A 17,911-nucleotide genomic window follows, 5' to 3' on the forward strand; every position below is an offset into this window, starting at 1 on the left:
ACCGGTGACCACCATGGCATTCAACGTGTTAACTATTCTTTTCATATGTATTTACTTCTATAAACTATATTTTTTTAGGTATCAATTATATTTACAATGTGAGAATTCGTTTAAACAAACGTGGGCCATCTCTCACCGACAACTTTTTTAATCACCGATCCCTTAAAAATTTTCGAAACCTTTTATCGACCCCCAACAATTTATTTTTAATAACTTATATATGTGTTACAAACAAAAAAAGGTTTTACTATTTTTATGCCTTCATTTTGTTATAAAAAATTTTACATTTGTTAACCCTTTGCGGACGAAGATTCTTTGAAATATAGAAAACCTTTAACAGATGAAGCTAAATTATATATTGATTGCTTAAATAATAGCAAAAACAGAAAGTACATACTAATCTCTTGCTCTCCGAGTAATTAAGTCATTTGCTTGCGACTTAGTTTTCCAAATATGAACGTTTCATCTTGCCGAAATGCCGACATTCGTCCGCAAAGGGTTAATATACGTAATAACAATTTTATAATAATCATTTTTTAACCAATTCTCCCTTCAACCCCTATTAATGTTACATCGACCACTTTGGTGACTCCTGTCTTACACTGATGTATTGTTCTTCTCCTCTACACTTTGCATTTTATCATTTCACGTCTTGGTTCGTGTAACGTCCTTCATCCATTCAATATCCATTCTTGAATCATCCATCAGATTTTCCATTCTCTCATCTTCCCTCGTATATTCACGTATCGTGACGCGTTGTCTTATCTCTTTCGCTCTCCCACATATTCTGCACCATCTCTCCTTCTCCCTTGCCATTCAGTACTTAAACGCGTAACATGAATCTTGCCATCATCTTCATTTTCTTTCCATTCTCTTCCCCTTTTAAATATTGTAGCATCTTCTCTAGCGTCCAATTTTGTTACTTTTGAGAAATATTCATTCAGGATTACCGATATGATCCCTTTCAAAGTAATCTTCGTGGAACGTAACACACTTGTGGAACACATTGTTTTCAATATCGTTTGAAATGCATTCTTTTGGAATAGCCTATTCATCTTTGAAAATAGTGTTTCGAAATACTGTTGTGCTGTTTCTTAACAATAATTTCTAAAACTGTTTTGCTATGTATTTTAAAACCATCGTGTCGTGTATTCTTCTTAACTTCATATTATTCTTCATATTATTCTTAACTCCATAAAGCTTCAAGCTTTATATTGAAATTAAGTAAAATAAATTATAGGAAAATGCAAACAGAAAAAAGTAATGAATTATCATATATATATCAATGGTTAAATATAATTGTGTTGTCTTTCAACGCTATCAGAAAATTTCTTATCATACTTCGTGTTCTCCCAATACTATGCTTAATTTCAATGGTAAATTTGAAGCTTCAAGAAAAATACAAAAAGACAATATAATCAATTATGAAATATAATCGTATCGTTTTTTAGTGAAAATTTCAGAGAACTTTTCATCGCATCTCGTGTTTCTCCTAACTGTACCTAAAACTTCAGACTATCCATCAGAGTCAAAACTTTTGCAACGAAGCGTATCCACGTGAAATCCGAGAAGGCGACTGCCAGCGCAAAACCGCGCGGCTGTACTTGCGTTCGTCTCACGGACGCGCTCACGTATATAGAATTGAATGTAGTGGTAGCATAGTTTTTCACGGTTATCTTTTAAACTAAATGTCAGCGACATTTGTCTCAAAGGAAAAAGTTGTTCGAAATGTCCAATTCTTGCAGTATCGGATGGTTTCATTGAAATCGGTTACTGCGGCGATCTGCTGATGTTCTACCCGGAACAGTATCTCGTCGAAGTTTGCTTTCGCGACGAACGGAACCGTTTCCCGTATTGTTCCCCGTCCGTTGTGGCGCTATCCGCGGTGGAAAACGCGCGATCGGGTTGAAAGTGGCCGAAACTTTGCGAGATTTACTCGCGACAGGGCAGGGGCGCGAACGCGCGCGTCGCGGTTTATTATTATCCCTCTAGAAATAGAGCCGCGAAGATGAAACTTAGCTCTCCGTTCGAATAATTCCGCGAGCGATGCAATGTCGGCCCGCAGTTGGATCGAATGAAGAATTCCACCGCCTCCGTGTTGCTCCACCACTAGTGATAGGATGCAATATGTCGCAAATGGGTTCGAACATTAACACTAACCACACCGACACTTTTCCTTCCGTAACTAGTCAAATAACTGGCTACAAAATAGAGATAAAAAAATTAGATGATAAATTGTTTTCATGGAAACAGAAATAAGAGGAAGAGATACAATAACGAGGCAGACTCATGACGAAAATTTTAAACTGAATTTGAGAAATCTGATTGTTATTCATTTTGTTTAAATGTAAATTAGATGATAAATTTTTTTCATGGAAACAGAAACAAGAGGAAAAGATACAATAACGAGGCAGACTCATGACGAAAATTTTAAACTGAATTTGAGAAATCTGATTGTTATTCATTTTCTTTAAATGTAAATTATATATTATTTTTGTATTATCTTTGGATTAAACATAGAAATACAACAAGCATAAAAATTCTTTCTTTTTCTAATAAATTATTCATGATAAAGTACTCATATCGATCATAGTTAAGAAATAAATCATAGGGCAAGGGGTTAATCGGACAATATAAGAATTGATATAAAATTAAATGAACAAGAGAACGCAGAATTTTAAATCCGGTTATTTCTCGGTACGGATAGTATTAACCCTTAGCGGATGAGGATTTTTTGAGATATTCTTCGGTAGAGAAAGTTAGATTATATGTTGAAATCCTACAGAGTAAAGAAAGGGGGAGCTATTCATTGACCTTTTGTTATGCGAATGATTACATTGTATGTTGTGTTAACTCTGTACCTCGAATATGAACGTTTGATATCTCAAAAATGCCAACGTTCGTCCTTAACACGTTGCGTACTGGTAACGAGAAATTTCGTTTTTATATAAAGACTCTTAGCTAAATAACTTTGATAATTACAGCATTTAAGGAAATATTAAATTTGATTAGAACTAATGGTCCATTTAAAATATATTACATAACAATATGATACCTGAGTTTTTTTTATAGATAGTGGTATAAGTGGATCTCACTGAAAATCCGCACAATTTAATTTTCTGATAATTATAATTAACTGGTATGCAATGTGTTAACACTATTTCTACCGAAGGTGTCAAAAGACACTTCTTGAAATTTCAACTTATAATTGTTTTCTCAGTTTAATAATTTTTCTTCCATTGAATTTTGGACATTTCTTACAGTTAATTTCATAATCGTTATTGGAAAAGTCGGCAAGTTAATTTAGAATATGCAACTAAGCTTAAAAAATGATTTTAAGGTAAATTTCAGAAGGTGACTTTTAACACCTTCGGTAGAAATAGTGTTAAAAGATTAACTCTTAGGGCGCGCAGTTTTAAAGAAACAAAATTTTCGAACCTGTACGGAATAATAATATAAGAGTATAAGTAATTTTATTTAAGTTTGATGAATTACAAAATATCCAAATTTTTGAAATTAACTGCCAGAAAGTAGTGGGATAAATTGAAATCCACCTAACCCCAAGGGTTAAGAAGGGACACCACGCAGAGACATCCTAAATATAGGCAAACTTTAGACATTTTTTAATTGATAACTATCAAATGAAAAGTTCTGATCTTTTGTATATGTATAACTGTGATCTTCTGCTTCATATTTATATTTTTTCTAAGCTGAATTTTCAAAATTTTATCTCAGAAGCAACTTGTAAGTGATTCTTAGTCTCTCTTAAACAAAATATTCAGTTTTCTCAAAACCGATTATTTGTTTAGAACATATTAACCCATTTCGGTCGAGAATTTTTCAAACCTCTAAAAACTCTTTTGATAAAACACTGAATTATGTTTCGAAATTTTAACCCTTTGTGGACAGAGATTCTCTGAAATATATAAATCTTCCAGCAGATGAAGCTAAATTAATCGATTGCTTGAAGAATATAAAAGAAACTATGTACCGAGTTCTTGCTATTTTAGTAACTAAATCATTTGTTTGCTTTTTAGTGCTCCAAATATGAAAATTCAATGTCGCTGAAATGTTGACATCCGTCCGCAAAGGGTTAAATATCAGAAAAAAACCATATATAAGTCTCTCATTATTTGAATAGTAATTAAATTGTTCATTCGTAGCTATCGATTTCAGACATAACAGCTCGAAGTGGTCATTATGGCAACATTCGAAAAGGGTTAAGTAATAAGATATTTAAATTTGTCTACGTACAGTGATGCAAGTTACTCTCATTAAATATCGTCAGCCAGTTTCCTAAAAATCAATCAATACGCAATGCGTTAATTTAGAAACCTTCTTCCAATCGCGAGAAGGATCGTCATTGCTAACTCGTAATTTATGTCATTGCTAATTTGCTGTTTAACGATAAGGTTACATGTAATCAATCAAGAAAGATTCTTCTCGCCCATGTGCCATTCTGCTAGACATCGAGTCGTCTCGCAACTGTACGTGCGAACCAATACGCACGCGCTCGATTTGCTTACTCTCGCTTTTATTCTTCGAGCCCTCGCAACGCGTTTTGTCTTGCGAATCGTATACAGGGTGTATCTTGCGTGCGACCTACTTTAACCCCTTGTCCTATGATTTTTTAATAACTGTGCTTAACACATTGAATGCCACGTATTATCTATAATCCCAGTATCTTGAAAATGGTAAGAGATAGTAAAAGAAAGTTTAAAAAAAAATACATTGTTCTTTCACTTATATAAAATTGCAGAATCAAATTTTTCAGAAAGATCAAATTGTTCAGAAAGTTTAAATTTTCCAAAATATCCCCACCACCAACCCTTTTTTTCTTGTCGAATTTCACTTTGAAGGGGTGAAACTACCCATTAAACAAAAATGACAACTTTTTAGCGAAAAGGAATTTAAATGAAGAATACTGTGTTCTTTTACTATAAAATTGCATAATAAATAAAATTTTTCAAAAAGAGTTGGTGGTGGGGGTATTTTGAAAAATTTTATTTTGCAGTCTTGTATTCGTGAAAAAATAATATATTTTTCGTTTAAACTTCTTCCCACTATCTCTTAATGGTCTCAAGATGATCCACGAAGCAGAAAAATTTGCATTTTCTCAAGGGGTGGTTTCAATCCTTCAATCTGAAATTTTGGACGAAAAAAGATTGCAGTGTATTAGGTTTGGCTTACTCTGCTTATTCTAAAATTTCTCTCATACCCCTGGAAATGCTTTTTCGCAGCCCCAGAGATGCAAGCACCCCAGGTTAAGGATCACTGAATTAAACAAAAAAAAAAAAAGAATTTAATACTTATTCTATGTTTACGTTTGCTTTAAAGGTTAACAAATTGATCGCCACGAAAAATTACAAATGCTTTATGTATTACTTGTCATTTATTATTAAAACATTGACTGCCACGAGAATTTCGAACATTTTGCATAGTAATACTTATTCTTCCATGATAAAGGCAAATGGTATTGGAACTAATTATTAATGATTTAGTATCAGTGTACTCATATTACACTACTATCTAGCTGCTTATGTTACTAAATATTTTTATTCGACATCGATTTTCTTATTGTAGTTGCGATCAAGTAATTTGTAAGCTTCGGTCATTGGTGACCACCGTGGCAGTCAACGTGTCAATCGTTTTCATTTGATATTGGTTATCTGATAGAGTAAGTCAAGGAGAGATGGTCCACTTTTTAGAAAAGAACTAATACATCATAAATATTATTGATGCCTAACAAGAAATAAAATATATTTATGACAATAAGTATACCTATGTAAGAAGAATAGTTAAATAGATCTCTGTACAAGAGTCAGTATGGCACTAAAAACAATAAAAAATCTTTGACAATTTTAATGAAATTGGGCCATCTTAATCGAAATTACCCTAAATTATAATTGTTTTACAGTCATTTGGAACGACTATTGGTGACTGTCGTGGCAGTCAACGTGATAACAATTGATAATAGAAAAGTAATATTTCACTTATATTCAAAAATAATAAATAATATTCAAAATTTTCGAATTCAGTTTAAAATTCTCGTCAGGTGTTTGGCGATACAATAGGACAAGGAGTTAATACTAGAATTATCGAGCAATTAGAATTAATTATTTAATATTTCATACTCTAGGGACAGGGGAATAAAGTGTACAATAAATGACCGTAAATATAGTGTCAATAACGAATATTATAGATTTGAAGGGACTTCAATTTATAAATAATTATTATTCATTTCATTATTGAAAATGTACTCAAATTTCTTTTGTTCAAGGTGTTTACGTTATTTTTATCCGCCGTCTTTTTTGGAAATAATAAATATGAGAAGAAAATGGTAAACAACAATGTTTATGATTACAATATTTTATATTTTCATTCATATTAACAATAAATAAACTTTCATATAAACTTTCATATAATTTCATATAAATAATAAAAATTATATATAAGATTTCATGTAAAGAAACAAAAAAATACAGTATTCTATGAAAAAAATGTAAAACCACCTTGGTTTCCTGAAAAATACTATAAACATAAAAAATTATTATCACTACTGTGTTGGTCGCAACAAACAGTACAACTGCATCCTCGGCCACTTTTTTCTCATCTGTACCATTTCCAAGAAAAACGGTGGACAAAAATAACGCGAACATCCCCCACATATTTCTATGAACTTGTCTCATTATTTTTCGTCGTTTTGATTGTTCCATGTGTTACAAAACACCCTGCATACACGGCTTTCATTATCGTTTCGCGGTTATATCGTGTTCGTTACTTTTGCTCGAGCGTAGGACAACTTGTTGGTCAGCTTTGTTGGTTTATTCGTTGAAGCACGATCATAGGAACGATCGCGAGAGAATATTTCTGTTTGGTTGTTCCAGGAAACGGAAGCAACAAGGACGGCAAGGGCGCGAAGGATGCGTCGACTTCGTGCGGAGGTCCCTACGCCGGTGAGTCTACATTCTTGTCCGTTATCCATTGCTATTAAAGGATAAAATTAGTAATATCTTTAACTGATTAAAACCTTCCGATGTTTATGTCGAGTACACTCGTCATGAACACGTGGAACGGTTGTGGTTAATGGCGAATGTACTCGTCTTGAAAAGATATGATTTTGTTCAATGACGAATATACCGGCGTGGAAAAATGGCCAGTATTTGTTTAGTGACGAATATACTCGTCGTAGAAAGATACCAAGGTTTTGTTTAATGATGAATATACTAGTCTCGAGAAGTTGGCAAGTTTTTATTTAATGACGAGTATACTCGTCTTGAAAAGCTGGTAAGTTTTTGCTTAATGACGAGTATATTTGTCAAGAAAAGATGACAAGTTTTTTTTTAATAACGAGTATACTCGTTTTGAAGGGCTGGTAAGTTTTTGGTTAATGACGAGTATACTCGTTTTGAAGGGCTGGTAAGTTTTTGGTTAATGACGAGTATACTCGTTTTGAAGGGCTCGTAAGTTTTTGGTTAATGACGAGTATATTCGTCATAGAAAAATGGCAAGTTTTTGATTAATGACGAGTATACTGGTTATGAAGAAAAGAAATTCTGTTGCTATTCAAAGTAAAATTTAAGATATTCATAACTTTAACACGTGTAGCATGATAATGAACTGAATATTAATAACCAAAACGCGATACTCGAGAAATAATTAGATAAAATTTAAATAGGGAATGTCAGCTTTAATTATTCCAGTCGGTAACTTTTACAGACGCTGAATATGACTCTGCACTATAAACAAATTACATGTTTCATTCCAAACATTTCTCTTTTACATATTGTTCCTTTGTGAATTAATAACCTGTACATTCTTATTCCATGAATAATAATGAATCTTCATACAATGGAAATTTAAATCTTGTAAAATAATATGATAGGAATATTCGTCATTTGGTTATAATTTATTTTAATTTTTTGCCAAGTACACTTACTCTGTTTTTGTCGAGTATTTTCATTATTACTAAAAAATAATTAAAAATATAAAATATTTTGCAATATTTATTTATTTTATGTATTTTGGAAGCAATCGAGTTTATAAAAATTTATGCACTTTTGTAAGGATAAAATTTATTTCTTGCACAAGTCGAAAAGATAAAATTCCCTTTCTACAATTTAGCAATAACAACTTTAAAAACAAAGAAAAGGAATTTAAAAAAATTGTAATTTTTGTTTTTGAAGTAATTTTGTAAAAGACATAAGGAATCTACAGTTTTCTCTGATAGATTATATCTGATTTTGCTTAATTTTCTTTTTATTATACATTTTGAAAGAAATTTATAAAGACAACCCACTGGTTTTTAAATAAAACCACTGGTTAATTGGTTAAATTGTTTTGGTGAAGGATTATGAATTTAATTGATTCATCATCATTCCCTAATGAATTATTTTTAACCAATTAATAGAAATAATTAAGAATTAAATAGGTTTACTCTTTGTTTTTCATACGAAAACGAAATGATCTAGATCTTTACAATTAAAGAGATTTTTAATTCACGGAAAATCATTTTAACACATTGCGTACCGGTAACTAGAAATCTCCTTTTTATATAAAGACACTTAGCTATACAACTTCATTAATTACCACAGCATTGAAAAAAATATAAAATTTCATTCGAATTGATTATCTATTTAAAATATATTACATAACGATATGATATCTGAGTTTTTCTATGTATAGTGATATAAATTGACCTCATGAAAATTGCCATCCGCACAATTCAGTTTTCTGAAAATTAGCCGGTATGCAATGTGTTAATATGTTCTCTATTATTGGCACCGGTCGACGCTTTTCAAATATATATGTTTGGCAATGTTTCAATAGATGTCACAAATTGCTTCAAAATTTGTTCATTCAGTTATTGCAAACAGAAAATGTATCCTCTACATTGTAAAATAATATTATTTATATCACTAACAAGGAAAGGTATCAAACCCGAAAATTCAAAAAATTATGAAACTGTATGTAAGCAGAGTAAATCAATTCTAATACATTGCAATTTTTTCCCATATCGAATTTCACTGTGAAGGGTTAAAACCACCCCTTGAAAAAAAATGCAATTTTTTCTTTTCTCTGGATTATCTTGAGAATGGTAAGAAATTGCGACAAAGGTTTCACCGAAAAATACATTGTTCTTTTACGTACATAAAATTGCGTAATAAAATTTTTCAAAATTTTGATTTTGAAAATTATTGATTTGAAAATATTATTTTGCAATTTTACAGATGTAAAAGATCAATATATTTTTCGTTGGAACTTTATTTCGCAATCTCTTATCATTTTCAAGATAATCCAGGAGAAAGAAAAATTTGCATTTTTTTCAAGGGATGATTTCACCCCTCCAAGATGGAATTCTGCGCAAAACAAAAATTGCAATGTCTTAGACATACTTACACCCAAAGTTTCATAATTTTTGGAATTTCCAAGTTCAATATCTTTTTTTTGAGATATCTTTAAATTAATCGTGTGACATTAGGAAATATATTCATTCAACGTATCTGTAATACAACTTCATTTACAACGACAGATCGTATTTATGGATACAGCGTTTTTAAGATGTCACGTATTATCAATGTAAGACAAGTTAGTATCTCATTTGTGTTCTTGAAGTTCAGTGAATGTAAAACTGGTATTATGGAAAGTGGTTATTTTATTACCATGCTTAGTAATGGACGTCACGTTTAGTAATAGGCGGATGACTGAGACGCTTGAACATGTTCATCGTTTGCTGATAACCTGATTACATATGTATATTGACTGTAATGGATACTGTAGGAACACCAGTTGAAATTATATATCTACTTCAACGCTGAAACTATTGAGCAGTCAACCTGACTCTTTGAAACTTTCCTACAAAATCTCTAACAGTGCATCTGTTAACCTTTCTATTAATGTACTATTAATTTTATTCGATATTTGTGTGTTGCTGAACCAATTTCATTGGTAATTTTTCAGAGTATGTTATCTTTTTAATAACTACAAAAAGAAGAAGCTGGTTATGGATCATTTTGACCTGTTTGGTAGTTTTCTAATGTTAACACTTGGATAACCGGCTCAAAAACTATAACTATAATCTTTCTTATTAAATTCATTGAACTCATTTCACTGATTTGATTAAAAAATGTGTTTTATATAAAGCAATATATAAAGTTTAAAGTTTTATATAAAGCAAATTTCGATAAATGCCAAATAACGCTAGTTCAAGATTTATTAAATAACAAAAGAAATAAAGAAATAAGACATTGCGTTGCTGAGGGAAAAGTGGGTGATTAATGAATCTTCCCATTGATTAATCATTCATGAATTATAAATATTATTATTAATATCCATTAATAAGTGAGTATTAATCTTGAACCTTACTTTGTATAATAATAATTAATGAATTATAAATATTGTAATTGTTAATATTCATTAATAAGTAAGTATTCATTTTAGACCTTGTTTCGCATGATCATTTTCTACGTAAAATTTGATGCTCTACTCAAATCTAGAAATATTACGCACTCCATTGAGTAGACTGAACTTGACCTTCAAGTCTCGATAAAAAATATACAGTATTATAATTGGTTTCACTCTGTTTTGTTTTTTTATCGAGATCTCAAGATCAATTTCTGTCTTTTAAATGGAGTATAAGGTTTTCAAATAGCTCGAAAATTATTTATGGCGCGAAAAATGTTTTATACAAAAGCTGCTTGGTTTCCAGAGGATATACAGTATTATAATCCGCTGTTTGCTCTTTTATCCCCTGGAAACTAAGCAGCTTTTGTATAAAACATTTTTTCCTGTCGCGGGAATATACTCGAAAAATAATTTTCGAGTTATTTGAACCTTATATTATTATTTGACCTTGTATTACGAGACTCACCCAGTATATTGTACAATTATTGTAGGAGAAAGATTAGAATAAACTATACTTAACGACACGATTTTTTTTCAAATTATTTCTACAACTAGAATTTTCTAAAATATTATTTTATTTTACACGCGTGTCAAATGTTTCTAGAATATTTATATTTGTAATAAATATATATTTATATTTGTTCACGATACACACACATGCATACTCATTATGCATGCATAATTTTACACATGCATATTACAAACATCAAATTACCATGAATAATAACAGTATAAATTGATAAAATGGATAAGTACCGTAATAGAAAATGATAAAGCGTTTAATCCTTTGAAGCTTAATGCACACTACAATGTACACTGTTTTCTGTTTTGATCATCTGATAAAATATTAAAACTATGACAGGCAACGAAGTATACTATCATTTTTTATTCGCTATATGTATATGTCATTACTCGCGATGCATTGAATAGCAATCTTTCGTTATTATGTAAGTGCACGTCATTTTGAACAGTGCAATAAAGTGTACAATAAATAATCCTGAATCTAATGTTAATTAACAAATGTTATAGATTTGAAGAAATTTGTACACTTTACAAGCAATCATTATTTATGTAATCATTGAAAATGTACACAAATCTTCTTGTGTACAAGACGTTAGCGTTATTATTGTACATAATTTCGTATGAAAATCAGGTCCGAAGAGGTTAAGCGTCGCAGTAAAATTCATTGTCGACTCAATATAGGATCGCAAAGGGTTAAAGATCTCGACAGACGCAGGCCGATGATCGAACGAGGTTTCACCTCGGCGCAGAATGGTCTAGACGGTTAAATTGAAAAGAAATATTCTGATATTATTCCTTTATTGATCACAATATTATTTTCTGTACAATCGTGTATTTTAAATGGAACGTGAACAGAATCAAATGATTGAAATTACCTGATTTTAAAATACGGTGGAATTTAACGCTAAAACTACCGAGCCGTTAAATTGACATTTTGAAATTCGTCTATAGAAACTCCAAGGCTGTATCTATCGAAAATTTAATTTATTTACAATTCGGTTTCGGCAGTGTTACATTAATTTCTTTAATAATTTCTTAGAGAAACATCTGTTATCTTTTTAATAATTGCAAAAAGAGGGAATCAGGAATGGGTCATTTTGACCCGCTTGGTGGTTTTAGTGTTAAATTTAGAAAATTCCTAACTTGCTAATAAGTTTTTCAAATAAAACCGTTTAACAGCTTAATTAACTGGATACGTAGGTTGCGGCAAAAGTTTGGAAAAAGTTGCTAGAAACTTTGCTTTATTTTTAAGTATCTAATTACTGGCACCGGCTGCAACTTGATTTCTATTGAAGTTAAAAAAAATCGTAAAGGAAAGCTGTGCACTGTTTAACAAACTCTATCACACTATAGTACCATTTTTTCATAAATGGATTGGCACAGTTGCAAAATGCAATTGCACTAATTATTTTTTATTGGTACTTTGTATTTGTCTTTACATAAATCAATTCTTTGCGTCATTTTACTTAAAACAACGTTAAGATACTATAATCGAAACCATAATATTTTTCAAGATTTTTTACTTTGAATATTATTCAGTGATTCAAAAGTGATATATTCCGAAAACCATTCAGTTTCCAATGATAGTACCTTAACCCCTTGACTTACAATGTCGTGTCAGACTCGTGATGAAAATTTTAAACTGAATTTGAGAAATTTGTGTTATTTATTTTCTTTAAATATAAATTAAACATTACTTTTCTATTATTAATCGTTAATCTTTAGAGTAAAGGACAAGAACAAGCAACAAAATTCATTCTTTTCTTAATAAATTATTAATGATAAGGTACTTATATCATAGTTAAGAAATAGATCATAGAGTAAGAGGTTCAACCATTTTCCCGTAAAACAATGCCAAAGAACAATTTATCTAAAAGAACAAAGGGTCTCATTAAAAACGAAAAGTGCAACTGCACTTCGCAACGGCGTCAATAGATTTGTGAAAAGTCTGGCATCTTACAATAAATAAAGTTTTCTTTTACGATGTTTTCCTAAGCTCAACAAGAACACGGTTACAGCCTGTCCCAGTTACTAAATACACCCTGTATATAGCACACGAAACATTCATCAATACTCGGATTCTCCCACCTTTATTTCTGGACTGTTATCCTAATTATACGATCTAGAGCACTGTGCACCGATTCATGTGACTGACGCATCGATCTCGAATCGTTTGACGGATTGCCCGGCGATCTTGGTCGCGGTTCAAGGGGAATACGCAACGCGGCGCTCCGGTTCCAAGGACTCGATTTCCAGGAGGCACACGCGCGCGTTACGTTAGTGACTATTTATAACGCTGCTCGACCGCGTCGGCTTTGAGAAATAGTCGAAATATCGGGACCGGCGAACGACGAGCCAGGACCAAAATAAACGAAATCCTGAACGAGACGCATAGACCCGCAACTTTGTATCTCTTGAAGCGACTACTCTAATCAATGATAAATATGTATGACGAGCGAACTTTACTTTGGACCATCAATTTAACGATAGAACTACCGAGCATTTAATGCGATTAATATGCAGTCCCTATAAAAATTGTAATAATAGATTATTTTCGGTTTCTTCGGGCATTCATTATAATATTCAAAGGAAATTATTTATTTTCAAGATCATTTCGAATGTTCAATGCTTTGAAGATATCAATAATTGCGAAACAAAGAAATCGAAACTAGTCGTTTCGACTGGTACGGTAGTTCTAGTGTTAATATAATTTGGCTATTTTAAATTCTACTTTTCTAATGTTCTTGATTTTGGGACTTTAGGTGGTAGTTAATACATTAACCCCTTGACCTTCGATTTCTTTCTCAACTATGATCGACACACCTGATTTGTTATTAAAAATTTATTGAAAAAAGACAAAAATCCTAGACATGTTCTACATCTATGTTTGCTCGAAGCTATAATAATTCGTAACAGAAGAGTACTGTTCAATTTGTATTTACAAAAATTAAGTAATATTTATGTTTGTTAAATTCTGTTTAAAATCTTCACCGCGAGTCTGACACGTTGTTATAAGGCAAGGCGTTAATTGCCACGATAATCTTGAGCGTTTCATATATCACGCACCGATTTTTAGCAAAAATAAATACAAACAATTATGTATTAATTATAATTGATAATAATTGCTAGGCATCACAATTCTTACGTTAACCTGTTATCTAGTTTCTTACGCTGTTAACTCCTTGTGAACGAGGATTTTTAGTGTTATTATTGATTTCTACAAAAATATCTTTTATGTGCATCGATCCAGTCCACGTGGATTCGTTTTACGTGAATGGAAATCCGAGGAAAGGTTGTTCGAAAGGATGACCTTGGGGACATTTGAAAATGATGGAAATCAATGTTGCCTATGACATTTCAATGATTCACTTGCCGAATCGATTAACTCTATACAACGAAAACTGGAGGAAAGTGATAAAATAATACAATATGTTTTTTTCAAATTCCTTTACAATTATAAATTCAAATAAATATTGTAAAATGTATTATTACAGATGTGCTCTTTATTTAATGACGTATAAAATGTATAAAGTAGAATATCCTTGGAGTAATCGTTATTATTACTACAATTTTTGCATGATTGAAGGAGTAATGGATTTAGCGAGTGAAATAAACATCAAATTCAATCTCCATTTCTGTATATTGCAGAAAAGCTTTATTATATAATATTATAACGGTATATTTTTTTCCTTTTTTTAAAGACTGATACCAAAATCGAAATAATTGTTTAAAAATCACAAGTGACTGGTTCAGTGGCAGTTTTCCTGTAATTGATTAAATATTTTTTATATTTTATTTGTTTTTATGATGATACAACAACAATAAACAATTTATTGTTATCATTTCGTATTACATCATTGCATTACAAAAATTCTTAACTAATTTTTATTACGTATTAACAATAATACCAAAGATTTAAATTAGAGTATGGAATTATTTAGATTGGCTTCTGAAATAAATAATTCAATGACCAACAAAATTTTCTCATTTATTGGTGTTAATCCTTATTAGTAAAGAAATTTGTATAAAATATAAGTAGTTAGTAGTAAACCAAGTTCTTTGGCACTAATATTTTAAAAAATTCAATAGGTGAAGTTAATCAATTTAGCAAGTGAGCTGTTCATATATAAGTACACATTTATTAATTAACTTTATATACGCATAACTTGTGAACTAATGAATTCTTGAATCTGAAACTAAAAAATTAATCTTTCCTCGTCAAGTACTATCAATGTATGTAAAAAAAATTTGTTAAATGTTCTCCCGAAGTAAAGTTCAACCAAGCTGGCAGACTTTAATGAAAAAGGAAAAGAAAAATGCGGAGTGCGTTTCGTTCGAGTCTGTTGGAGGACTTGTCCGTTGGATTTATCAAACAGACTCTGGCTCAGACGCAGAGATATATGACGTTTCCTTTTTTCTTCTTCCTCTTTTTTTAATCTGCCAGGTGCCTGAGTGTACAACTGAATATTTTTACGAAAGTGCCCTGGGGTTAAAAATTATTTCCTAACGTTGTAAAACAAACTTTTAACACGTAACCATATTATAGTTGTAAAAACTTGCATTATCCAAACTATATATTTGATTATCTGAACCATCTTCCAATTAATTCGGATAATCGAGGTTTCATTGCTCTTATATTTTTTCATCCATAATTTTTAACTTTTCTTCTCCTAATTATACACTTTAACATTAATAATACTAAACAGTCAAATCAACTTTCTTACATTCTTCTATAAGGTTTATGGGAATGTACTTATTGGGATATTTAGTACCTTATATTTTAGTTTTTGCATTACGAAATCAAATTATTAGTCCGTTCAAGACGAATTATATACCAGATGTGTAATGATCATAAATCTCTGTTATCAATTAGTAGTGAAAAACTACTACATTACTGACAGTAATGTAGTAAAACACTATTATATAGTATTAATGATTTATTTAAATTAAATTGAATTTATTTATTTGTTTAAATACAGAAACAAGAAATAGAATTAATCATTATTTATTTATATACCTTTTTGATTTATTAAAAAATCAATCATCAAAACTACCTTTCTTTACTAGGTAGTAGTAAAAATTAAAGGTGTGGAAAAATTCAAACTTGGATTAATTTCAAGCTAAGACCCCAAAAAGTAAGACACCAAGATTACAAAAAATGAATAAATTTAAAAAAAGGTTACTCTCACTCACCATTTAATTTGATACAGCAAAAAGATACAGTTTAATATTTAATATTGAATTTTGTATAATCTACTGTAAAATATAGAAAGAAAATAGCTTTATTCCTTAACTCCTTGCCCTATGATTTCTCTCTGAACTGTGATCGATTCAGTTACTTTGTTATTAATAATTTATTGAAAATAAGAGAAAAATTCTAGGCATATTCTATGTCAACGTTTACTCTAAAGTATAATCATTGATAATTAAATAATATTTATGTTTGTTATATTCTATTTGAAATCGTCACCGCAAGTCTGAAACAATATTATAGGGCAAGGGTTAATTTATCTGTGAATTATCGTTAGATTAATTTCAAAATACATCCGAATATTCCTAGTGGAAGGCTTTCGAGTGCAAACAGTTAAGTAGCGTGCGTAGGAGGCACCGCTACATTTTATTGCTCGGTCCTGTTCGCAACGAGTTCCTCGCCAAAGTATATCAAGACGCGTCGCACAGTGGTGCCTTTCGACGAAAACCTGGCCAAAATTTATAATTGCATAGGATTTTTATAAAAATTGGTATACTTATGTCCTTGGAGTTGCTAGATCTGAATATTTTTTTCGAAAATGCAAAATACAAAATGGCGAATCTAACATTAATGGCATAAACGTAATTCTTAAGTAAATTTTTGTAAAAATTGATTGTTTCTCAACTTTTGACCAAATTCATGCAATTAAAACGAATTTAATAGGACGATGATAATTTGAAAACGTTTTTGGAAAGATCTTTACTTTTAAAAAAATTATTAAACCGACCGTTCTGAACTGAAGCTTTGGCAAGTTACAATTTCGAAAATATTGTTAAGTAAGATTGTATCAATGATTCAGAGAAATTCCCTTATTTTATATTAGATTGTTACAAATATATTAATCTTACTAATGCCAGAGATATCGTCAACATGATTTAGTGTGGCAGACATATAATATATATACACCCATCATTAGCACATTAAATTTAACCCTTTGCAGACGAATGTCGACATTTCGGCGAAATGAAATTTTCATATTTGGAAGACTAAATTACAATAAATGATTTAATTACTCGAACAGCGAGAGATCAGCACTTAGTTTCCTTTTTTTCTATTATTTAAGCAATTGATACATAATTTAACTTCATCTATTGAAGGTTTTGTACGTTTCAAAGAATCTCCGACCGCAAAGGGTTAAATATCTCAAAATACAGCAAATTTTGACAAATTTTCTCAACGGGATACGATACTAGGCACGTTACTTGACACGAAACTTGTCCCAGCATGACACTCGGTGACCTGTGTTTCCGGTGACCTAAGATTTATAGTACATTGAAAAAGAAATTACAACTGTAAATTCGAGGATATTTCACTTTATTTTTATATCTAATACATGCTCATACCATCTATTTTAATAATCAACTGTCTTAAATAAGAAATTTAACACATTGCGCATTGTTAACGAGAAATCTCGTTTTTACATAAAGACACTTAGCTATGCAACTTCGCTAACTACCAAAGCATTTGAAAAAATATTAATTCGAATCGATTATCTATTTAAAATATATTACATAACAATATGACATCTGAGTTTCCCTATATATAATGATATAAGTTGATCTCACTGAAACTCGCCATCCACAGAATTCAGTTTCCTAAAAATTAACCGGTACGCAATGTGTTAAGAGAAATTTTCCCTAGCACATTAAAAGGACCCTAATTTTCCAGACATCAAGAAGCTTAAAATTTCATAAACTTTGATGATCTGTGTCTCAGTAACCAGTGAATATATTT

General features: G+C 30.9%; 1 protein-coding gene across 5 annotated transcripts in view; it reads left to right on the plus strand.

The window, feature by feature from the left end:
- LOC116426014 (uncharacterized) overlaps nucleotides 1-17,911 on the plus strand; it is a 236,726-nt gene that overhangs the window by 180,709 nt on the left and 38,106 nt on the right. For all 5 annotated transcript variants that reach the window (XM_076364450.1, XM_031974440.2, XM_076364452.1 and 2 more), the window contains one exon: nucleotides 6,888-6,956. In XM_076364450.1, the coding sequence (XP_076220565.1) occupies nucleotides 6,888-6,956 (69 nt within the window). The remainder of the gene's footprint in view (nucleotides 1-6,887; nucleotides 6,957-17,911) is intronic.

This window comes from Nomia melanderi, chromosome 2 (assembly GCF_051020985.1).
Source record: "Nomia melanderi isolate GNS246 chromosome 2, iyNomMela1, whole genome shotgun sequence".
In the NCBI taxonomy this organism is placed as follows: domain Eukaryota; kingdom Metazoa; phylum Arthropoda; class Insecta; order Hymenoptera; family Halictidae; genus Nomia; species Nomia melanderi.